Here is a 17,339-nt window from a genome sequence, read left to right on the forward strand (position 1 = left end):
TGGAGACCAAGATGGCGGTTCCTCGAGTCATTAAAACCACAACTACTGAACAATCCAGCAATCCCACTCCTGGGTTTACAGCCAAAGCCCACGAATCATTACCTCAAAGATACCTGCACACAAATGTTCTCAACAGCCAAGGTATGGAAACACACAGTGTCTCCTGCGGGAAGAGTGGATACAGCCAACATGGTGCACCTACACGCACAACAGACCGTTCTTCACCATGAGATGAAGGAGACCCCGCCGTTCGCAACAACACGGATGAGCCCGGATGGCATTAGGCTCGGTAGAATGAGCCCAAGAGAGACAAACCCCGGGTGATCTTACCTCCACGTGAAAACCAAAACCAACCAATCAAACTCGTCAACACGGAGAGCAGAATGAATGGTCACCGGGGCGTGGGGTGAGGGAGGCGGGGAGAGGCCGGTCAGAGAGCAAACACTCCAGCTGTGAGATGAATGAGGTCTGAGGGTCTAACACACAATATGGTGATGACAGCTGACAGTGGTGTCCAACGCTGCATCATTTAACAGAAATTTGCTGTATCAGAAAAGCCAGTTTCAGCAAGAGGGGAGACCCCGGGGCCATCCCACACAACAGAGGCAACCACGTGAGGTGTTCGGTGCATTGACTAACCCGACGGGGGATCTTTCACAGCGTGGACATCCCCCTTCTACGCTTCAGATATATTACAATTTTGTCAGTGATACAGCACTAAAGTGGCCCCGGCAGGAGGAACCAAACAGACCAGGGCTACACAGGAGACCAGACACAGATGCACGGGTGTGTGGACACCTTCTTGGGGACAAAGGTGATCCGGTAGAGTGATGTGAGGGAAAGGTGGTCTGTGGGGTTGGGCAGAGACTCAAGCCCAATGACTAATCCTGATCCCACACCAGACATCATGCACAGAACGCATTCAGGGTGGAACGTAAGCTAGATGTGACGGAGACAACGAGCTTGGAGAACACAGGAAATAATGTCGCGACCCCAAGACAGAGCACAGCGAACACTTCCTGAACAGGACAACAAAAGCACTATTGTTAAAAAAAAAAAAAAATTGGTAAAGAACCGGAAGCTATTAAAATCAGAAGCTTCTTTCCATCAGACAGCACGGACAGAGAAGTGACAAGCCCCAGCGTGGAAGAAGGTCCTCACAGCGCAAAACCCCCGCACAGGACTCAGGGAGGGTAGCTCACCTGTGGGTGCAGCATCGGACAATCCTCAGGAGCAGGTGGATGGCTTTCAACCGCTGATGCCCAGTCTGGCGACAAGCCACACCCACCAGCCACTCCCAAATTTTGGCCAGGGGCAGATGTGGAACGACTCTTTCTTCCGACAGCATCTGCTTCAAAATCTCGAACCCTGGTCCACACCCACAAAACACGGACATTTTAGAAACACAAGCTGCTTGAGTTTTCATAAACAGACCTAAACGACTATGACCATATAAATGTTGCCCAAATGATGCCTTTTATAAGAGCAACACGGGACATTTCAGTTTCTCCTTTTTGCAACATGCCCTGTGAAATCTAAGAAGTGTCTTCTGCAGGCCCCACAGGTGGCTCTTCCATCTGTCCACTCACGCTGACCACTGGCTGCCCCAGCACACTCAGCGATGTGTGTGCGAGTCGCAGAGAAAAGTGCCCGCCTTGACTTTAACAAACATCAGTTACATCCCAGAGGGTCCCGCCCAGAAGAGCCTGAGGACGGCGAGAGGAACGCACACACCTGTCTGGAACCGCCCCAGGTGTCCTGCCGTCACAGTGAATTTGTAGCCCCACTCCGTGTTGCTCATGTCCGAGGTGAAGCGGTAGTACAGAGTGTCTCCTGGCCACACAAGAGTCAGAAACAGCTCAGGATGTGGCAGCCACAGGAAGTCCCATGCTCCTGAGGAAGAAGGCTGAACCCGGGGTGACGCCCTCCCACAACATCCTTCTTCCAAGGACTGAGTTCCAATGCTCCATGGAGTCTAGGGGAGCAAGGACATGGTCACTACCTGGGAGCTCAAAATCCTTCCACTTCTGCTGCGACCCACTGAAGGTGTGTCGGTCCTGCTGGAAGTCACTACTGCTGGCCATGGCCAGCTCGTCGCAGCCCTCCTCTGTGCTGCACTGCGGGTCGAATTTGACCGACAGGTAGATGGCACCAGGGATGTGGACTTTGTCCTGGGGAGGGACACTTCTGTCATTCCTGAGGGCTCCTCTGGTGCCCCGTCCAGCACCTCTAAGACAAGGGGGATGGGGAGCACACGCCTGGGTAATGAGACGAAGGGCGGGGGCCTCCATGGCGTGGCCACGTCATCGGGAGCCAGTGCGGCCGGGACTGAGCCCAGGCCCTCATGTGGACCCACTGTCCAAGATGCTGGGGATTCCCTGCGAGGACCTCACCGCAGGAGAAGTGAACTCCTCCCCCCAGGTCAGAAGACTGGGGTGTGGGGACTCCCAGGGTCTGGAGAGGCGGGCGGCCGCTTAGAGCGAGTGCTACGCAGGGGAGGCAGTCACCGCCAGCGCAGAGGAGGCTCTCAGCGCCCTCGCAGGTCCAGCCTACCGGGCGCCCTGGACGTACCTCGAAGTTGGTATTATTGTTATAGGGGTGTTTCGACTCCCTGACTTGCACCTCCATGCCAGGCTCCTCCATGAACTGGCACGCAGCCAGGGCCATGGTCCCCAGCATGCTCCCTTGGCAGCCCTGGAGCACCTTCCGCAGAATCTGACAAGACGTGAGGCATGGAGCATCAGAGCCCAGCGGCGGGAGGAAGGACACGTCCATTCCAACCCAAGGCCCACAAAGTGCTGGCTTCCCCCTGGTCCCGGCCCCACCCCTGGAGCCCACTCCTCCAGCCACCTCTTACCACGGGGACCGGGACGCCCCCACCTCAGTCTGCCCTGGAAACCCAACTTCTGGGCATGCTGAGAAGCCACCAGAACCCATCAAAGGTGGTCCCGGGCCCTTAGAGTCCCAAGCCAAGCAGGGGAGAGACACACAGAGAAACAAGGACCAGACAAGGGGACGTGGGCCAAGGAGGCATGGAACTGAGGGCTCCGTGGGGCAAGGATGGGGGAGGCACTTCCAAACGGGGAACAGCTGCAGCAGTGTGGGTGCACCATGTGTGCATGAGCGTGCAGGAGGGTGCACCATGTGTGGGGGTGCCAAGGGGACAGGGATGAAAAAGGTGGCAGTAAATGTGACTCAAGATCTTTGCCCTTGGAAGCTGGAAGGGGGTGACGAAACATGGTAGCTCAGCCGGAGGCGGTGCCCATGGCTTCCCCGTGCTGCCCCTCCCACCCCGCCCAGACCTGGCTGTGTTCTGCTGTGTGGCTCCTCTGGGTGCATTCACCCTGGGAATCGCCACCCCAGCCCTATTCTCAAAGATGATGTTGGAGATTTGACTTAAAAATAGAACCAGGGGCGCCTGGGTGGCTCAGTGGGTTAAAGCCTCTGCCTTCAGCTCGGGTCGTGATCCCAGGGTCCTGGGATTGAGCCCCGCATCGGGCTCTCTGCTCAGCAGGGACCCTGCTTTCCCCTCTCTCTCTGCCTGCCTCTCTGCCTACTTGTGACCTCTGTCTGTCAAATAAATAAATAAGATCTTAAAAAGAAGAAAAAAATAGAACCAGAGGCCTGGAAAAGCAAACTGGAATGTGGGGTTAGGCTGCAGAGCCCTCAACTGCCTTCTGAAGGTTGGGGCCTCTGACTATACTTCCTCAAGACAGAACCCACCCCGGTCACGCTGTGACAGGTGCAACACCCCGGGGCAGACATTCCAGAAATAAGCCCCAAACTCCCTGGACACTCCCTGTACCACGAGGACAGGCCAGTCAGCCGCAATTCCCCATGTCCCCTGGACCTGGCACTACACGAGAAGAGACAGGCCAGGCCAAGCACACAGTCAGGCTCTGGGGACCACAGTGTCAAGCACCCTCCGCACACCAGGTCCACCGCACCCCTGCCTGGTCTCTGCTGCCCTCACAGGTATTGGGGAGCTGCACGCCACCACAGGTGACCCCCTCCAGGGAGGCCCCCGCCAGAGGAAAAAGGTTCAAACGTGGGGGCAGGGGCTGAGGAGGAACAACATGGGAGGTGCCCAGCCCGGCCTGCTAACAATCACCTTTTCCCACTGATGCTTTTCTTCCAGCTGCATGAACATGTCCAGGATGTAGGTCATGTGGGCCGGGCCACTGAGTTCCAGGGTGTCCTCACTCACTGGCACGTGTCCCGGCCAATCGGCAAGCAAGGAGGCCAGCACGTGGCGGGCGTACAGCACGGCTGTGGCCTCGTTGACGCGGAACAGGTAGTCGCGGGCGGCCCGCTTGCTCTTGCCGTTCAGCTCCTTGTGCAGGAGGGCAGCACTCTTGCTGCGCCGCTGCTTGGCGTAGCTCTGCCGCAGCTCACTCTCCGTGCTGGCGATGAGCTTCTGGCTCACGGGGTTCAACTCGGTCGTGGCCTGCTCACAGCATGCGGGCCGGGCCTACAAACCCAAGACCACCATTACCACCGCCTGCCCCTCAGCAGGGGATGGGGGCGGGGTCAAGGGGCGGGCGTTTCGCGTTTAAGGTGAAGGCCACCCACCAAGCATGGTAAGATAATCATGTCTGTGTCCACGGCTTTGGCACTCTGCTCCTCCAGCCTCAGACCCCCGCTGGGCTGCCACCTCTGAGCCAGGGTCCGAATCCTTTCATCCGTGGTGAGCTCGTCCCCGTCGAACCTGGGGAGAAGGGGCACAAGGCTGGGCACACACATCACAGAAAGCGAAGAGCTCGGCCCGCAGTGAAGCCTGGCGGAAAGGCCACTCCGCACTACTGTCATGTTACTGTTCTGCGGTGACATTATCGCCCCGTAGTCTGCAACCCAGACACACAGCACTCACTGACTGGCGCACGCAGACGTGCACGTACGCCCTGGGGGCAGAGGACTCCAACTGTCCCTCAGGATCTCAGAAACAGAGCTCCTGGAAGCCTCAGCGGGATACCCAGCCCCTCCTCAGCTAGACAGCGTGATGCAACTAGGTCCTCCGCCACAGGAGGCCAGTGAACCTTCCCTCAAGCAGCTGGGTTCAGGGTGTCCTCCTCCCTCTACTCTCCTCCACTCCCCAGGCTGGAACACAGGGCTAGGGGTATGGGTGACAACGCACAGGAAGACAATACCCTTGGGGAGACAGGGTCCTTCCCAGAGCAGAGCTGCCTACCCACCCTGGACGGTCCCAAGAGGAGAAACAATTCTATCTTCCTTGACCCACTGTTTCCGGGTATCTTAGTCACAGCTGCTCAGACTGTGCCCTCCTTCATTTCACAAAGGATTTGAGGCAACGTATGAGAAGTACAGAAAAATAGCTTTTTCAAAGAAAAGTTGAATTGGAACTGCATGTAAGTTAGAAGACGTCAAAACAAGCACATGACAGGGGGAGATGAATGTGGCCAGTGACGGTCCACAACATTCGGGAGCTGGGCGCAAGCACTAGGCCGAGCTTCCCGGCCCAGAGGAGGGAGTGTTGTTAACTTGGTGATAACCCTTGGGGAAATCCATGAAGATAACCTGCAAACAGCACTCTGGCCGCAGGGCCCAGGATGACATATGAGAGAAGCTCTGGCGTCCACTTGATGTCCACTCCCAGAGGGACACGCAGCACAGCTCAGAGAGGACGCACGTAGCAGGGCGGGGCCGGTGTTCACAGTGCTGCACAAAGAACTGAGAACCAGGTCCAGGGGCCAGCCTGGCCTGAGTCTGCCCAGCACGCGCTGGCGGGAGGCCATCACGGCCCTGACCGGCCCCCATGCTCTCCCCCCACGCTCCCCTGCTGGCCACACATGTGCCGCAGCTCTGCGCCCCTCACCTCTTCTGAACCTCCAGGAAGAAGGAGTCGGTCCTTTTCATCTGCAGCTCGTAGATGGCCCGGAGGACGTGCAGCGGGGCACGGAGCGCGTCGTGCGCCATCTGGAGGCCACGGGAGGAAGCACAGGAGAGACGGGGCTCAAAAGGGATAAAAGGGTTATTTTCTCAAGTTACCAGAGGGTGGTACACACGTCTGCTCCTCTAACCCCCGCCCCACTCTCTGCCTCTCCTCCCTGCAGTCCGTGTTCCAGGAAGCGAGTATCCCCAAGGGACATGAGAGAATGCATCTCAGAAGTCACAGGGGACGCCCAACAGCGAAAGGCTCGAGGGACAGGCAAAAGTGCTTGTGCTCATGTCACAGGAGAGACAATCCAATGCTGTAGGGCCAAAGAACTTAAAAACGACGGCCGTGGGCGCCTGGGTGGCTCAGTGGGTTAAGCCGCTGCCTTCGGCTCAGGTCATGATCTCAGGGTCCTGGGATCGAGTCCCACATCGGGCTCTCTGCTCGGCAGGGAGCCTGCTTCCTCCTCTCTCTCTCTCTGCCTGCCTCTCTGCCTACTTGTGATCTCTGTCTGTCAAATAAATAAATAAAATCTTTAAAAAAAAAAAAAAAACAAAAAACAAAAACGACGGCCGTGAGGATGTCTCCACTCTGGGTCAATTCTGCATAATTCAGACTGAGTCTTCAAGAAATGACCTCTCAGCACGTCAGACTGAGGCACTTTCACATGGAGGCAAACACTCGGTGCGAGCCCAAGAGAACCCGCCCCGTGGTTTCCGCACGGCCCCAGAACTCACCAAGAAACATATTCGGGTGGGCTCGTCCAGGCTCTCCAGAGGGTCCAGCTTCTTCTGCTCTGGCTCGGTGGGGCTGCTGACCATGCCCTCTACCTTGTCCTCGGGGTCCCCTCGCTCGTCTCGCTCCAGGGCTGCGTGCTCGGCTGAGGTGTGGCTCTCCTTCTTCGAGGAGTACAGCATGATGGACAGAATCTATAGACAGAAAACCAGGCAGGACAAGGCTGCGGGTTCCGTGGATGAGAACACTACACCGATCTATAACCCTCAAATGGTACAAGGTATTCGACCTTTTTTAACAGATGCAAGCATTCTCAAAAAGAAAGTAAAATTAGTAACAAAAAACATGAGTACATGCTCCATTTGCCTGTAATTGAAGACATGCTAACATACACGCCTTGTCGCGCACGACCTAGGCTGGGATCACCAGGAGAACACGTTTTGGTGAGAGAAAGGAGCTAGAACAACGTCTGCTGACTGTGCCCCAGCCAGCAGCTCCCCTTTCAGGAGTAACATCGAGCCTGTTACACTCAATGAAGCTGACATCCACCTTCATGTGTCCCTGGCAGCCGCTACGCTGGGGTCATGAAACCACCCAGCGACTCAGGGAAGCAGCCACCGCACAGGCCCACGGAAACAACTAGAATAAGGCCGTACAGAAAATACTAATGGTGGTTGTGTTCATGCGGCGGGATTTGAAGTTTTCTTCCTTTTTTATATTTCACATTTTCTGCAATGTAGTTCTATTATTTGAATGATTAAAAAAATTAAATTTTACTTTAAAATGTAAAAGGTTTTCCTCAGAATGAGAGCCCAGATGCTCTCCGGGCTTTCCCATACTATATTTCAGCACCATTTCCCGAAAGCTGGCCAACCCCTCGCAGGACGCCAGAGGACGGGCTCTTTGCACACTGGCCTCCGTGTGACAGAGCACAGCCGGCTGCCCTCCCTGAGCGTGGCAGCAGCCTCTCCCGGCCCCAAGGCCAGCACACGGTACACACACTTGGCACGGAACCTCAGCGATCCCACCGAGAAAAATCTGTGGCCCAGAAGCAATGTAGTCAGATGAAAATGATGCACTAAAATGCTACATAAAATAAACATAACCAAGGACAAACTCAGAAACAGATTTTAGTAAGGAGTGTCAAAGGGAAATAATAATTCCAGGACACATTTTATCACCGTGAGGTAACGGTCAGCCGCGTGTTTCCATAAACTATTTGTCCTCCCGTGTTCTCTGAGCAAACAGCAAATGCATCCTCTCCCTGACGGGGAGGTCAGCTGTAATATCCCTGTTTCCAGCAGGGGACGCAAACCCAAGACACGGTTCCAATGCCTGCCCAGAACGGGTGAGCTCAGGGTAGAGCCCGTCGTGGCTACTGCAGGGGTTGCTCCCAAGTGGGAGGCCTGCCGCAGGCAGCGCACCCATACCTCCAGGTCCCGCAGGAGCCATGTTTTACTGAAACCGGTCCCTTTGCTGCACTTTTTCACCAGGAGCTTCAGCAAATCCGTCTGAAGGAAGGTCGCGTGAGTCTCTTCGAAACCGTGAGCCTGCCAAACAGAAGAGTAATGACCCGCAGCCGCCTCCCAGGCAGAAGGCACAGGCCCCATGGGGAGAAGCAAGGCTCTTTCAGAGCCCAGGCTCAGCCTATGGCCCAAGGTCACCACATGGGGAAAATTCCAGAGTCGCAGGAAGGATGACACCCTGAACCTCAGCCCCAACCTGAGCCCGTCCACCCCCCAACTCAGCCCTGGCAAGCCTTTCTGGAGCCCAGGACACCGTGGGCTTTGTCCTACATGAATGACCTTCCCCAGCGCTCGTCAGACCACATCCTACGTCCTGACTCCTAGCAGATGGGGTGCCACAGACGGCCTGCCCGGTTCTCTGGCCTCACACCCATCTTCCGCAGGATCCTGAAGGCCCAGAGGTGCTCTTGCTATCGCTGACAGCCTCACCTCCTCCTGGGCCTGGCTCCCGAGGCTGCATCGCCCTGCCCAGACTCCTCATCTACCGCCTCATACTCCACCTCCTCAGACAGGCTGTTTCTGATTCGGCAGTCCTCCTCCTCGCGGGCCTGTGTGGCTCTCTGGGAGGCCAGACTGCAAGCCCCACCTCTCGAGATCAGTGCCACGGAGTTCCACGTGGCTCCTGGTGCCCAACCAACAGTCATGAAAACAGGGACTCCAAGACAGAAACGGTCTGTGCCCTTGGGGAGTTTGTTTTCTCTTTGCTACTATAACTAAACAACTAAAACAAGAACAAATTGTGGTAAGTGCCTCAGAGGCAACAAACAGCAGCTGCGTGGCCTCGGTCCCCTCAGCAAGAGCACTCAGGGCGGGCCCAGAGCTGCCATCCGTGCAGACCCCTCGTGCTGCCTCAGTCCTCCTGTGGCCTCCTGGGAAGTTCTGCCCAAGTCCAGGGAGTCACCAACTTTTATAAGAAACCCTTTGTTCATGGCTACTTCTTTGGGGAACATCGTCCTAAAGTGATCACTTTCCCCCCGTCAGGCCCCTCAGCTAGCAGAAGAACTATCTTCCCCACAGGTCACGGCTTCTGGTCTGCATGCCAGCTATCATCACCCAGCTCCTCCCGCCCCAACCGTCAAGCCTGTCGCTCCAAGTCCCCTAGCAAGCCGGGCCCTTCTGTCCTCCATTCCCTCTTGCCCTGGCTCAGAGGGGAGTGCGAAACTGTCCCATCCGGTTTCCTCCCACCTTCCAAGGTCACATGCCCATCAGGCAAACATGCGGTTCCATGAAATAGTACTAAAAAAATACAAAGAGCCAACTACTGGGAAAATTCTGTTTCTTCCTTAGCTATCCTCATGCAAGACCTCAACCACTCCCAAAAATAATCCAGAGCCTTTGGTTAGCCGTCCATCGCGATTAGACAGCACCCGCCTGCAGTACGAGCCCCACAGACGTCCCATCACAGTGGCTCATCAGCAAGGGGAAGAAGGTCACCGTTACCTTCAGTGTTTTGTAGAGTCCTTTGAGGGCGAGGGACAGGACCCAGGTAGCTTCCACGGCCTCAGGACAGTGGCTGTCCATGCTGGTCTGCAGAAGGTGACTGGCGATGAAGGCCAAGTGCTGGGCGTACTGGCTCAGCTGGGCCTGAGAGCCGCTGCACTCCTGCCCCTTCTGCACCAGCTGGTAGTCCTTCACTGCAGCGTGCGGGCAGGCAGGAAGACAAAGGCATGGACAGTTAACGCTCCCAGCAGCCACGTCTCTTCCCCCGTGGCGCGCCTTACTGAAGGAAGAGCCACAGACCCAAACACAGACAGCCCCGCTTCAGCCTTGGCTGTGACCCCTACGGCCGGTTTGTAGGTGAGTGCCGAAGTGGCGCTGGGCCACCCAGCCACCAGGCAACCAGAGACACAATTCACATCCCCGCTGCTGTGCGCAAACTGGCCATCTCCAAGTGCTACGGGCACTTCTTCACCAGCGCTGCTCCCAAGCAAGCTGAGACAGACGGGACTGGCTCCCGTCTCAAGCAACCGGACAGTGAAGTGCACGTGAGACCATGGTTTGCAGACAGGAGGTGACCGGCAGTGCAGACTAGGACCCTGACAGAAGGGACAAGAGCCAGAGGACCCCTCCAAAAGCCTGGCTTTCCTGAGACCACTTCCAGGGGCAGAACGGGGACCAGAATCAGAAGCAGAGTCCGGTAGTCTCAGTGAAATGATGAGAAAAAAGGTGAGTCTGGGGAAGTCAAGGGAGCTAGAATTTAGGGGCCAGAATGTCAAGAAGAAGGGAGAGGCACAGGGACATAGAGGCTGCGGGGGCCTCGCCAGATAGCCGCACAAGCTTCGTGGCGAGTCTCCGGCAGAGCGGGAGCTACACGCACAGGAGCATACCACCCAAGAGTGGGAGACGAACAACTCCCGGAGCTCAGAGAGGCCCGGGGACCTTCTGACTCCCCACGCCTGGCATCCTACTGGGTGCTGGCGCACGTGTCCTGTTGGGGGCAAAACGACTATCTGAAGACAGTCGCTCAAATGTTCCTGAATCTGATGGAAACCCTAAATCCACAGACCAACAAGCTCAATAACCCCCAAGAAGAAGAAACAAGAAACTCATGTCGAGGCAAACCCTGACAAAATGCTAACCCTAAGTGACTAGATGACCAAGGGGCGGTTCTTAAAAGCAGCCAGAGGGAAAAAGACGCATTTGAAGACAACAGAGAACGACAGCAAATGCTGTAGCTGTAACCATGTAAAGCACAAGAAAATGGATCAAAAACATTAAAAGACTCTAAGAAGAGACTCTTGGCTTAGAATTTTGTATGCGGCAAAGTCATCTTTCAAAGATAAAGTCAAAATAATTATTTTTTTTGGTTTGGTAGGACACACCGACCAAAGCCTCTAGCAAGAGACCGCGAGGCAAGAAATGTTCCGGAGTTCTTCAGGCCAAAGCAAGATGGTAGAGGGACGACACCTGCACTTACGCACAGGAACAAAGACCACCAGGAACAGTAAGTATGAGAGCAAAGGAAGAGATGCTGCTTTCTCACTTTAAAACCTTTCTTAAAGTATCTTCTTATTTGTATTATCTTTTATTTTTTAAACAAGAGTTCTTTTTTTAAAGGATTTCTTTGAGAGAGAGCGAGAAAGAGTGTGTGCGCACACAAACAAGCCAGGGGTGGGGGCGCAGAGGAGGGAGAGTGAGTGTATAAGCAGACTCCCTGCTGAGCATGGAGCCCAACAAAGGGCTCGATCCCATGACCCTGAGACCATGACCTGAGCCGAAACTAAGAGTCAGATGCTTAACCCACTGTAACACCCCAGGGGGCCCAAAATATCTGACTTTTTAAAGCAGAAATAAATAATGTATTATTTTGAGGTTTATAACACATAGAAGTAAAATGTGTGACAGTAGTAGCATAAGGATGGGGGGACAGAAATATGAAATCTATGTTCCCTCACTGTATGTTAAGTGATAGAATACTGTTTAAAGGTAGGCAATGACGAGTTAAAGATAAATATTATAAACCCTAAAGCAACCACTAAAAATTTAAGAGATAAAGTTAAAAATCAACTGTGGAAATAAACAGAGTCATAAAAACAGAACAAAACTTCAATCCAAAAGCAGTAGAAAAAAAGGAACAACAAATGAGGCAAATAGAAAGCAATCGGGAAAATAGCAGATTTAAACTAAATCCCCTTGATAACTGCATTAAAGAGAAGTAGTCTAAACATCTCAATGAAAAAGCAGAGATCGTCAACATCAACCTGAATTAAAAAAGAAAATTCCACTACATGCCATCGACAAGAAATCCACTTTAAACGGAAAAACACTTACAGGTTAAAGTGAGAGCATCCAGGGGGCACCTGGGTGGCTCAGTTGGTGAAGCGGCTGCCTTCAGCTTAGGTCACGATCCCAGGGTCCTGGGATCGAGGACCACATCAGGCTCCCTGCTCAGTGGGAAGCCTGCTTCTCTCTCTTTCTCTGCCCTCAACTCACTCTATCTTAAATACATAACTAAAATCTTCAAAAAAAAAAAATACACTGATGAGTCTTTTCTGAGACTGTCTAGGAGACAAACGAGAGAAGACACAAGGTACCAAATCCAGGAACGAGAGAAAGCAGCTGCTACCCACTCCAGATAAAGAGGAATCAGAGACCTCAATTTAATCCCTAAATAAAGGGAGACATATACAGTGCTCACGGGTCGTGTTATGATGTCATTTCTCTCCAAACAGACATACAGACTCAGTGGTTCTGAGGGAACTATAGGAACTGACAAGCTGATTCTAAAATTTACACAGAAAAGCAGAGAAACTAGACCAGCCAAAACAGTGCTGACGGAAAAGTAACAAAGTTGGAGAACCTGATTTGGAGACTTAGCATGAATCTATAATGGTCAGAGAATGTGGTACTCGAGTAAGGACAAATATACAGATTAATCTAATATGACAGAACCCATAAATAAACACACACACACACACACACACACACACACACACGGGTCAACTAGTCTCCAACAAAGGTTCCGGGATAATTCCGTGGAGAACCAGTCTCATCTGAAACAGTGGAATGTTGACATGCAGCAAAGAGAAAAGACCAAGAGGGAAAAGGAGACCCTTGATGGTCCCTCACGGCACACACAACCGTGGCATAGACAGAGCCTAATGCTGACGCTGAATGAGAAAGCACAGGGTTTCAGAAGCAGAACAGGGCACGTATGGTGACCTACTCCAGGCTCTTCTCGGTTTGGCACTTAGATTTACTTTCGCTGTTCTACTGATCAAGCACGATGAAAGTGACATGAATGGCAGCACAATTACTCTGAGTTATTTTGCACTCACGTAGCTGACTCCAGCATATACTTAGATGGCCCATCAGAAAACAAACCACCAGCCCACGACAACATTAACTGTTCAGACCCTAAAGGTGCCCCCAGAACCTGGGAGCCATATATACAAACTGAGGCATGGCCGGGGCCTTCCAATTTACCCTAATCCCACCACATCACTTTAGAGATGAGGGAAAAGCAGCTCAGGCCATTACAACTTGTTTTTTTAAAACAACACATGCAGGGCCACGCAGAGATCTGACAGTTTCCTCCTGTTCTTCGAAACAATAATGAGGCTTAGGACCTGTTTTCCTCTTCCGGGTTTTGACATCGACGATCACAGCCCTGTTCTTCTCCGTGAAGTGCTTCAGGACGATGACGTTATGTGGCTCATTGGCATTATCCATATACACACAGCGGGTGCCCACGCAGAGAACCTAGAACGTGACAGCGACCAGGAAGGCAACTCAGGAGCACACAGACCCCTGACCAGACCCTCCAGCGGAAACGAGCCCAGCCCCCTCCGCTTGTGCCGCCAACTTCAACAGTGTGCAAGGACGGGCACTCCTGAGTCCAAGGCCTGGTGCATCGGTGGTTTACACACTTGCCGGAAGAAGCCATGTTCTCACGGTCCTCTCTGTCCCAACCGTGAGACACGAGGATCAGAAATGAGAGCGAGATGAATGCCAACTGGGGAACAAGGGCACTCTCAAGTCATGTGTGACTCAGTAACTTAGGGACCTGTTACTCAAACTACCGGCTGATAAAACGAACAGCTAAACTGCTAAGAACACAAACAAACCATCCCACAATCTTGGAAATACACCAATACTGTAAATGCAAACAATGTGGTGAAAGAAAACACCCTCCCAGAGACATGTGCCGAGCCCCCGCTGTGCACACAGAGGGCAGGGAGGCCATGGGACCGGGAGGTGCGGCCCGGCCTCGGAGCCGTGTACCTGCGGGAAGCCGACCAGCACCAGGAGGGTGAAGACGTTGGTGTGCTTCAGCTGGAAAGGCAGCTGCTTGACGCAGTGGTCTGTGAAGGTGGCAATGACGTCCCGCCACCGGGGCGTACCGCTGAGCGAGCGCAGGATCTCCGCCATGGAGCACGCCCAGTCCAAGCCCACGCGGCTGGAAGGCAAGAACTCCGTGAGGCAGCAGGGCCGGGGCTCACGCTCGCCCCAGCAGGCCCCCCTCGCGGCACTGCGAACCACACACAGCTGCACCCCAGAGCCATGCAGCCACTCATCTGACAACTCTCAGAATGACGCCTCAGGGACCTCCGCACTCAGCATATAGTTAGGGCTGAAAACAGAATCTCTATTATAAAGGGTCACACACATGTGCACACTTGTGCACACTCATGTTTGAGCACAGAAAAAAGACTGGAGGGAAACACATTCAAACAGCACCAGGTGCAGGCAGGGGCACCCTGGCGGCTCCGTCGGTCAGGACCCTGGGGTCGTGGGATCGAGCCCCACATCAGGCTGCACGCTAAGCGTGGAGTCTGCTGGACCGTCTCCCATTACCCCGCTTACACACTCTCACTCTCTCAAATAAATAAAATCTTTAAAAAAAAAAAAAAAGATGGTGCAGCTGGGGTGACTTTTTTCTCCACTTCTGTTTTTCAAATTTGGTGTTCTGGTCAAGTTACTTTATACCAAAAATATCCCTAATTTCTTCTACCCCAAAGCCTACGCTTTACTGCACCAGGAAAAAACCATCAGAATGCACATCATCGAGAGTACAAGCAGCAGACAGTGCAGGACCACACAGCTGTTTTGAGGTGGGTTTCACGGATAATTTCAGCATCAGCTGACAACTTTGCTAGTAAAATGAATGCTGTTCTCCCAAGAGCAGCCTAGACAATGGCACACTGAACTCAATCAGCAGCCGGACCAGGGGCTTAAAGCAACAAACACCATGGGGGCACAGAGCACAGGCACTACCTGTCCAGACACACTGCCCCCAGGCTGAAGAGCAGGTGGGTGGTCTTCCAGCCGTCAGGCACAACGGAACTGTCCCCTGAGGCAAACAGGGCGTGCTCGGCGGAGAGGACCGTCACCACCGCGGCATCCACCTCTGCTGGTGAGAGGCGGGCGATCAGCTGGCCAAGGAGCCCCAGTGTGAGGTGGTAGGTCTCGTTCAGGTGGCCTGCGTTTGAGATGACAACCTGGAACATGAGTGGGAGGACACGCTCCAGGGGCATCGAGGGCACCGTGGGGTCCTGCCGAGAGAGGGAGAGACGCCAGTTCACCACAGGGTCCACGGGAGCACCCCGGTCAACGCCGTGTCAGTCCATGTCCTGGTTACCCCTGGCCAGGGCCTAAGGGCCCGCACCATGTCCTTCATCGACAGCCACGCACAATCAGATGGAAACAGACACTCCAGGCATCACCCTCTGACCCAACCTCTCACTGGACACACAGGTGATATGAACACATGGTTTCAGTACACAGCTTTCCAAAAAACACATTTTTTCCACAAATACCACCACCCTCTTCCAAAAAAGAAAACGCCATTTGTCTCATACCAACTTTAGGGGAGGTAACATGGCCGCTAGCAACCCCAGAATCCTCTTCTGGGAGCACTCAGCAAACACCTGTTCGGTGCTTGCAGGAACCGCTTTCTCCTCGAGGGGCTTCTGAGACAACACATCCGCATTTTCAGCATCTGTGAGGGAAAACATCACACCTCCAGATGTTGCCAGCTTCTCTGCGTGAGCAAACAGACAAGTCAACTGCGGCCCATCCCCGCACTGCCGGAGAATGCCCCGGTGCGTTGCTGAACCCGCCCCGCTCCAGGAGGGTGACCATGACCGCCGGAGGTGAATTCGGAGCCCCACCCTGGCCTCCCAACTCGCCCCTCCCCACCGACCTGCTCTTCAGCCTTCCAGCCACCTTTAGCGCCCACACAGCCACCCGCTGGTTTTCATGATGTGCCCCCCTCCTGGGTGCAGGCATACCCGAAGCACCCACAGCCGCAGCTGGAGCACGGCAGGGGCCCGGGGAGCATCCGAGGGAGGAACCGAGTCCATCCGGACCAGGACGCCGAGGCTGGCATGGACCAGAGCGGACTGGGCCTGCCCAGGGCGGCCAGACTGCCGTCCGGAAGGCAGAAGAACACGAGCTGCACAGAGGGCCATCAGTCCCTTCTGAGAACCGGCCACACATGGGGCAGGAGGCCAGGTGCTCGGCCCTGCCTTCCTCACGGAGCAGGCGGCTGGGTCAGACGCTGCCTCCCAGGCTGCCCTGATGAGGACACGCTCTAGCACCTCCCTCTCTGGGCTCCTCCATCTCCCTGAAACACAGCTCTGAGCGCAACACTGCTAGCCCGACAGGGAGCTCCGGGCCCCCAGAGCACAGTGACCCAGCGCCCCCCCAGGGTGCCACCCCTTCGTGCCTGCGAACGGACTCTCCCCTGTGTTTTCCTGGGCGTTTCCCACTCTGGGATCTTCGCTCGTGCTGTTCCCTCCGCCCAGAAAGCCCTTCCCACAGAGGATCCTGGCGCAGCTAAGGTCCCTCGCAGCCCAACCTTCACAAGGCTTTCTGGGGATGCCATCTGTTCCCGTTAGACACCGTCGCCACCTGCACCCACCCACCCCTATCCTGTGGACAGAGTCATGTTCCAGCCTACAGTTATCCGTAGCTTGGTCTACACCCCCCTCCCAAACTGCAGGCTCCGTGAGGGCAGGAGCTACACGTCTGTCTGACTTGGTCCCTGTCGCACTCCCATAGCCCAGCACAGTGCTTGGCACACAGAAGGCACTCAGAAAACTCGGGAATAACGAGGTGGAAAAGCAGGCAAAGTGAAGGAAAGGCGACTTTCGAAGCGTGATCACTACTGTCAGATACAAAGCTGAGAAACCACGATTTCTCGCGGCTGTGAGCCAATTTCAGGCTATGTGCCACAGACCGCTCAGGGATGGGTCTGTGTGCGATCTAAGACAAAAAAGAGATCAAGGTCATGATGCGAGTCTCCACCTGGACGCCTGGGAGCTGTGCCTCCATCCGCAGGTGAGTCGGAAGCCTGAGCCTGGCACGGAGGACCCTTCGCCAATGACACGCCTTCTTCGTCCGCCTTACTTGCCTGCTGGCTGTCTAAAGGCCTGACTTCCTCTGGACCATCTCTCTTGCCCTGGAAACAAAAGGTAAAGGAATTTAGGTTTCTTCTACAAAAGTTGGCTCATTACTGCTGTGATACAATTTGCATAATCATTGGCCAGTCTTTATAGACTAAATTACTTTTAAATTCCACAAGATAATGTCCCTCATTTCCGATGACAAATCTATGCTCTACTAAGACAGTAGTCACTGTATCCATTCTCCAGGCATCTCGAAACGCCCCTGCGGCAGAGCCTGCAGTCCTGTCACCCACAGCCCCCGCGACAATCCTCTACTATCTTCCACTTAGCCTT

At 54.4% G+C, this 17,339-nt stretch overlaps 1 protein-coding gene across 4 annotated transcripts in view; it reads right to left on the reverse strand.

Annotated features, from left to right (window-relative positions):
• ZZEF1 (zinc finger ZZ-type and EF-hand domain containing 1) overlaps nucleotides 1-17,339 on the reverse strand; it is a 98,697-nt gene that overhangs the window by 8,122 nt on the left and 73,236 nt on the right. Inside the window, exons 38-53 of one of the 4 annotated variants that reach the window (XM_044248822.1) lie at nucleotides 16,906-17,059; nucleotides 15,456-15,595; nucleotides 14,872-15,149; nucleotides 13,879-14,053; nucleotides 13,224-13,356; nucleotides 9,595-9,788; nucleotides 8,059-8,178; nucleotides 6,631-6,822; nucleotides 5,834-5,934; nucleotides 5,536-5,676; nucleotides 4,573-4,708; nucleotides 4,112-4,471; nucleotides 2,572-2,715; nucleotides 2,003-2,171; nucleotides 1,735-1,833; nucleotides 1,203-1,368 (exon numbers count right to left, since the gene is read on the reverse strand). In XM_044248822.1, coding sequence (XP_044104757.1) covers nucleotides 1,203-1,368; nucleotides 1,735-1,833; nucleotides 2,003-2,171; nucleotides 2,572-2,715; nucleotides 4,112-4,471; nucleotides 4,573-4,708; nucleotides 5,536-5,676; nucleotides 5,834-5,934; nucleotides 6,631-6,822; nucleotides 8,059-8,178; nucleotides 9,595-9,788; nucleotides 13,224-13,356; nucleotides 13,879-14,053; nucleotides 14,872-15,149; nucleotides 15,456-15,595; nucleotides 16,906-17,059 — 2,702 coding nt within the window. Of the gene's footprint in view, nucleotides 1-1,202; nucleotides 1,369-1,734; nucleotides 1,834-2,002; nucleotides 2,172-2,571; nucleotides 2,716-4,111; nucleotides 4,472-4,572; nucleotides 4,709-5,535; nucleotides 5,677-5,833; nucleotides 5,971-6,630; nucleotides 6,823-8,058; nucleotides 8,179-9,594; nucleotides 9,789-13,223; nucleotides 13,357-13,878; nucleotides 14,054-14,871; nucleotides 15,150-15,455; nucleotides 15,596-16,905; nucleotides 17,060-17,339 lie in introns of all 4 variants that reach the window. The other 3 variants (XM_044248821.1, XM_044248824.1, XM_044248823.1) reach the window with 3 other exon arrangements.

Source organism: Neovison vison, chromosome 5 (genome assembly GCF_020171115.1).
Source record: "Neovison vison isolate M4711 chromosome 5, ASM_NN_V1, whole genome shotgun sequence".
Taxonomy (NCBI): Eukaryota; Metazoa; Chordata; class Mammalia; order Carnivora; family Mustelidae; genus Neogale; species Neogale vison.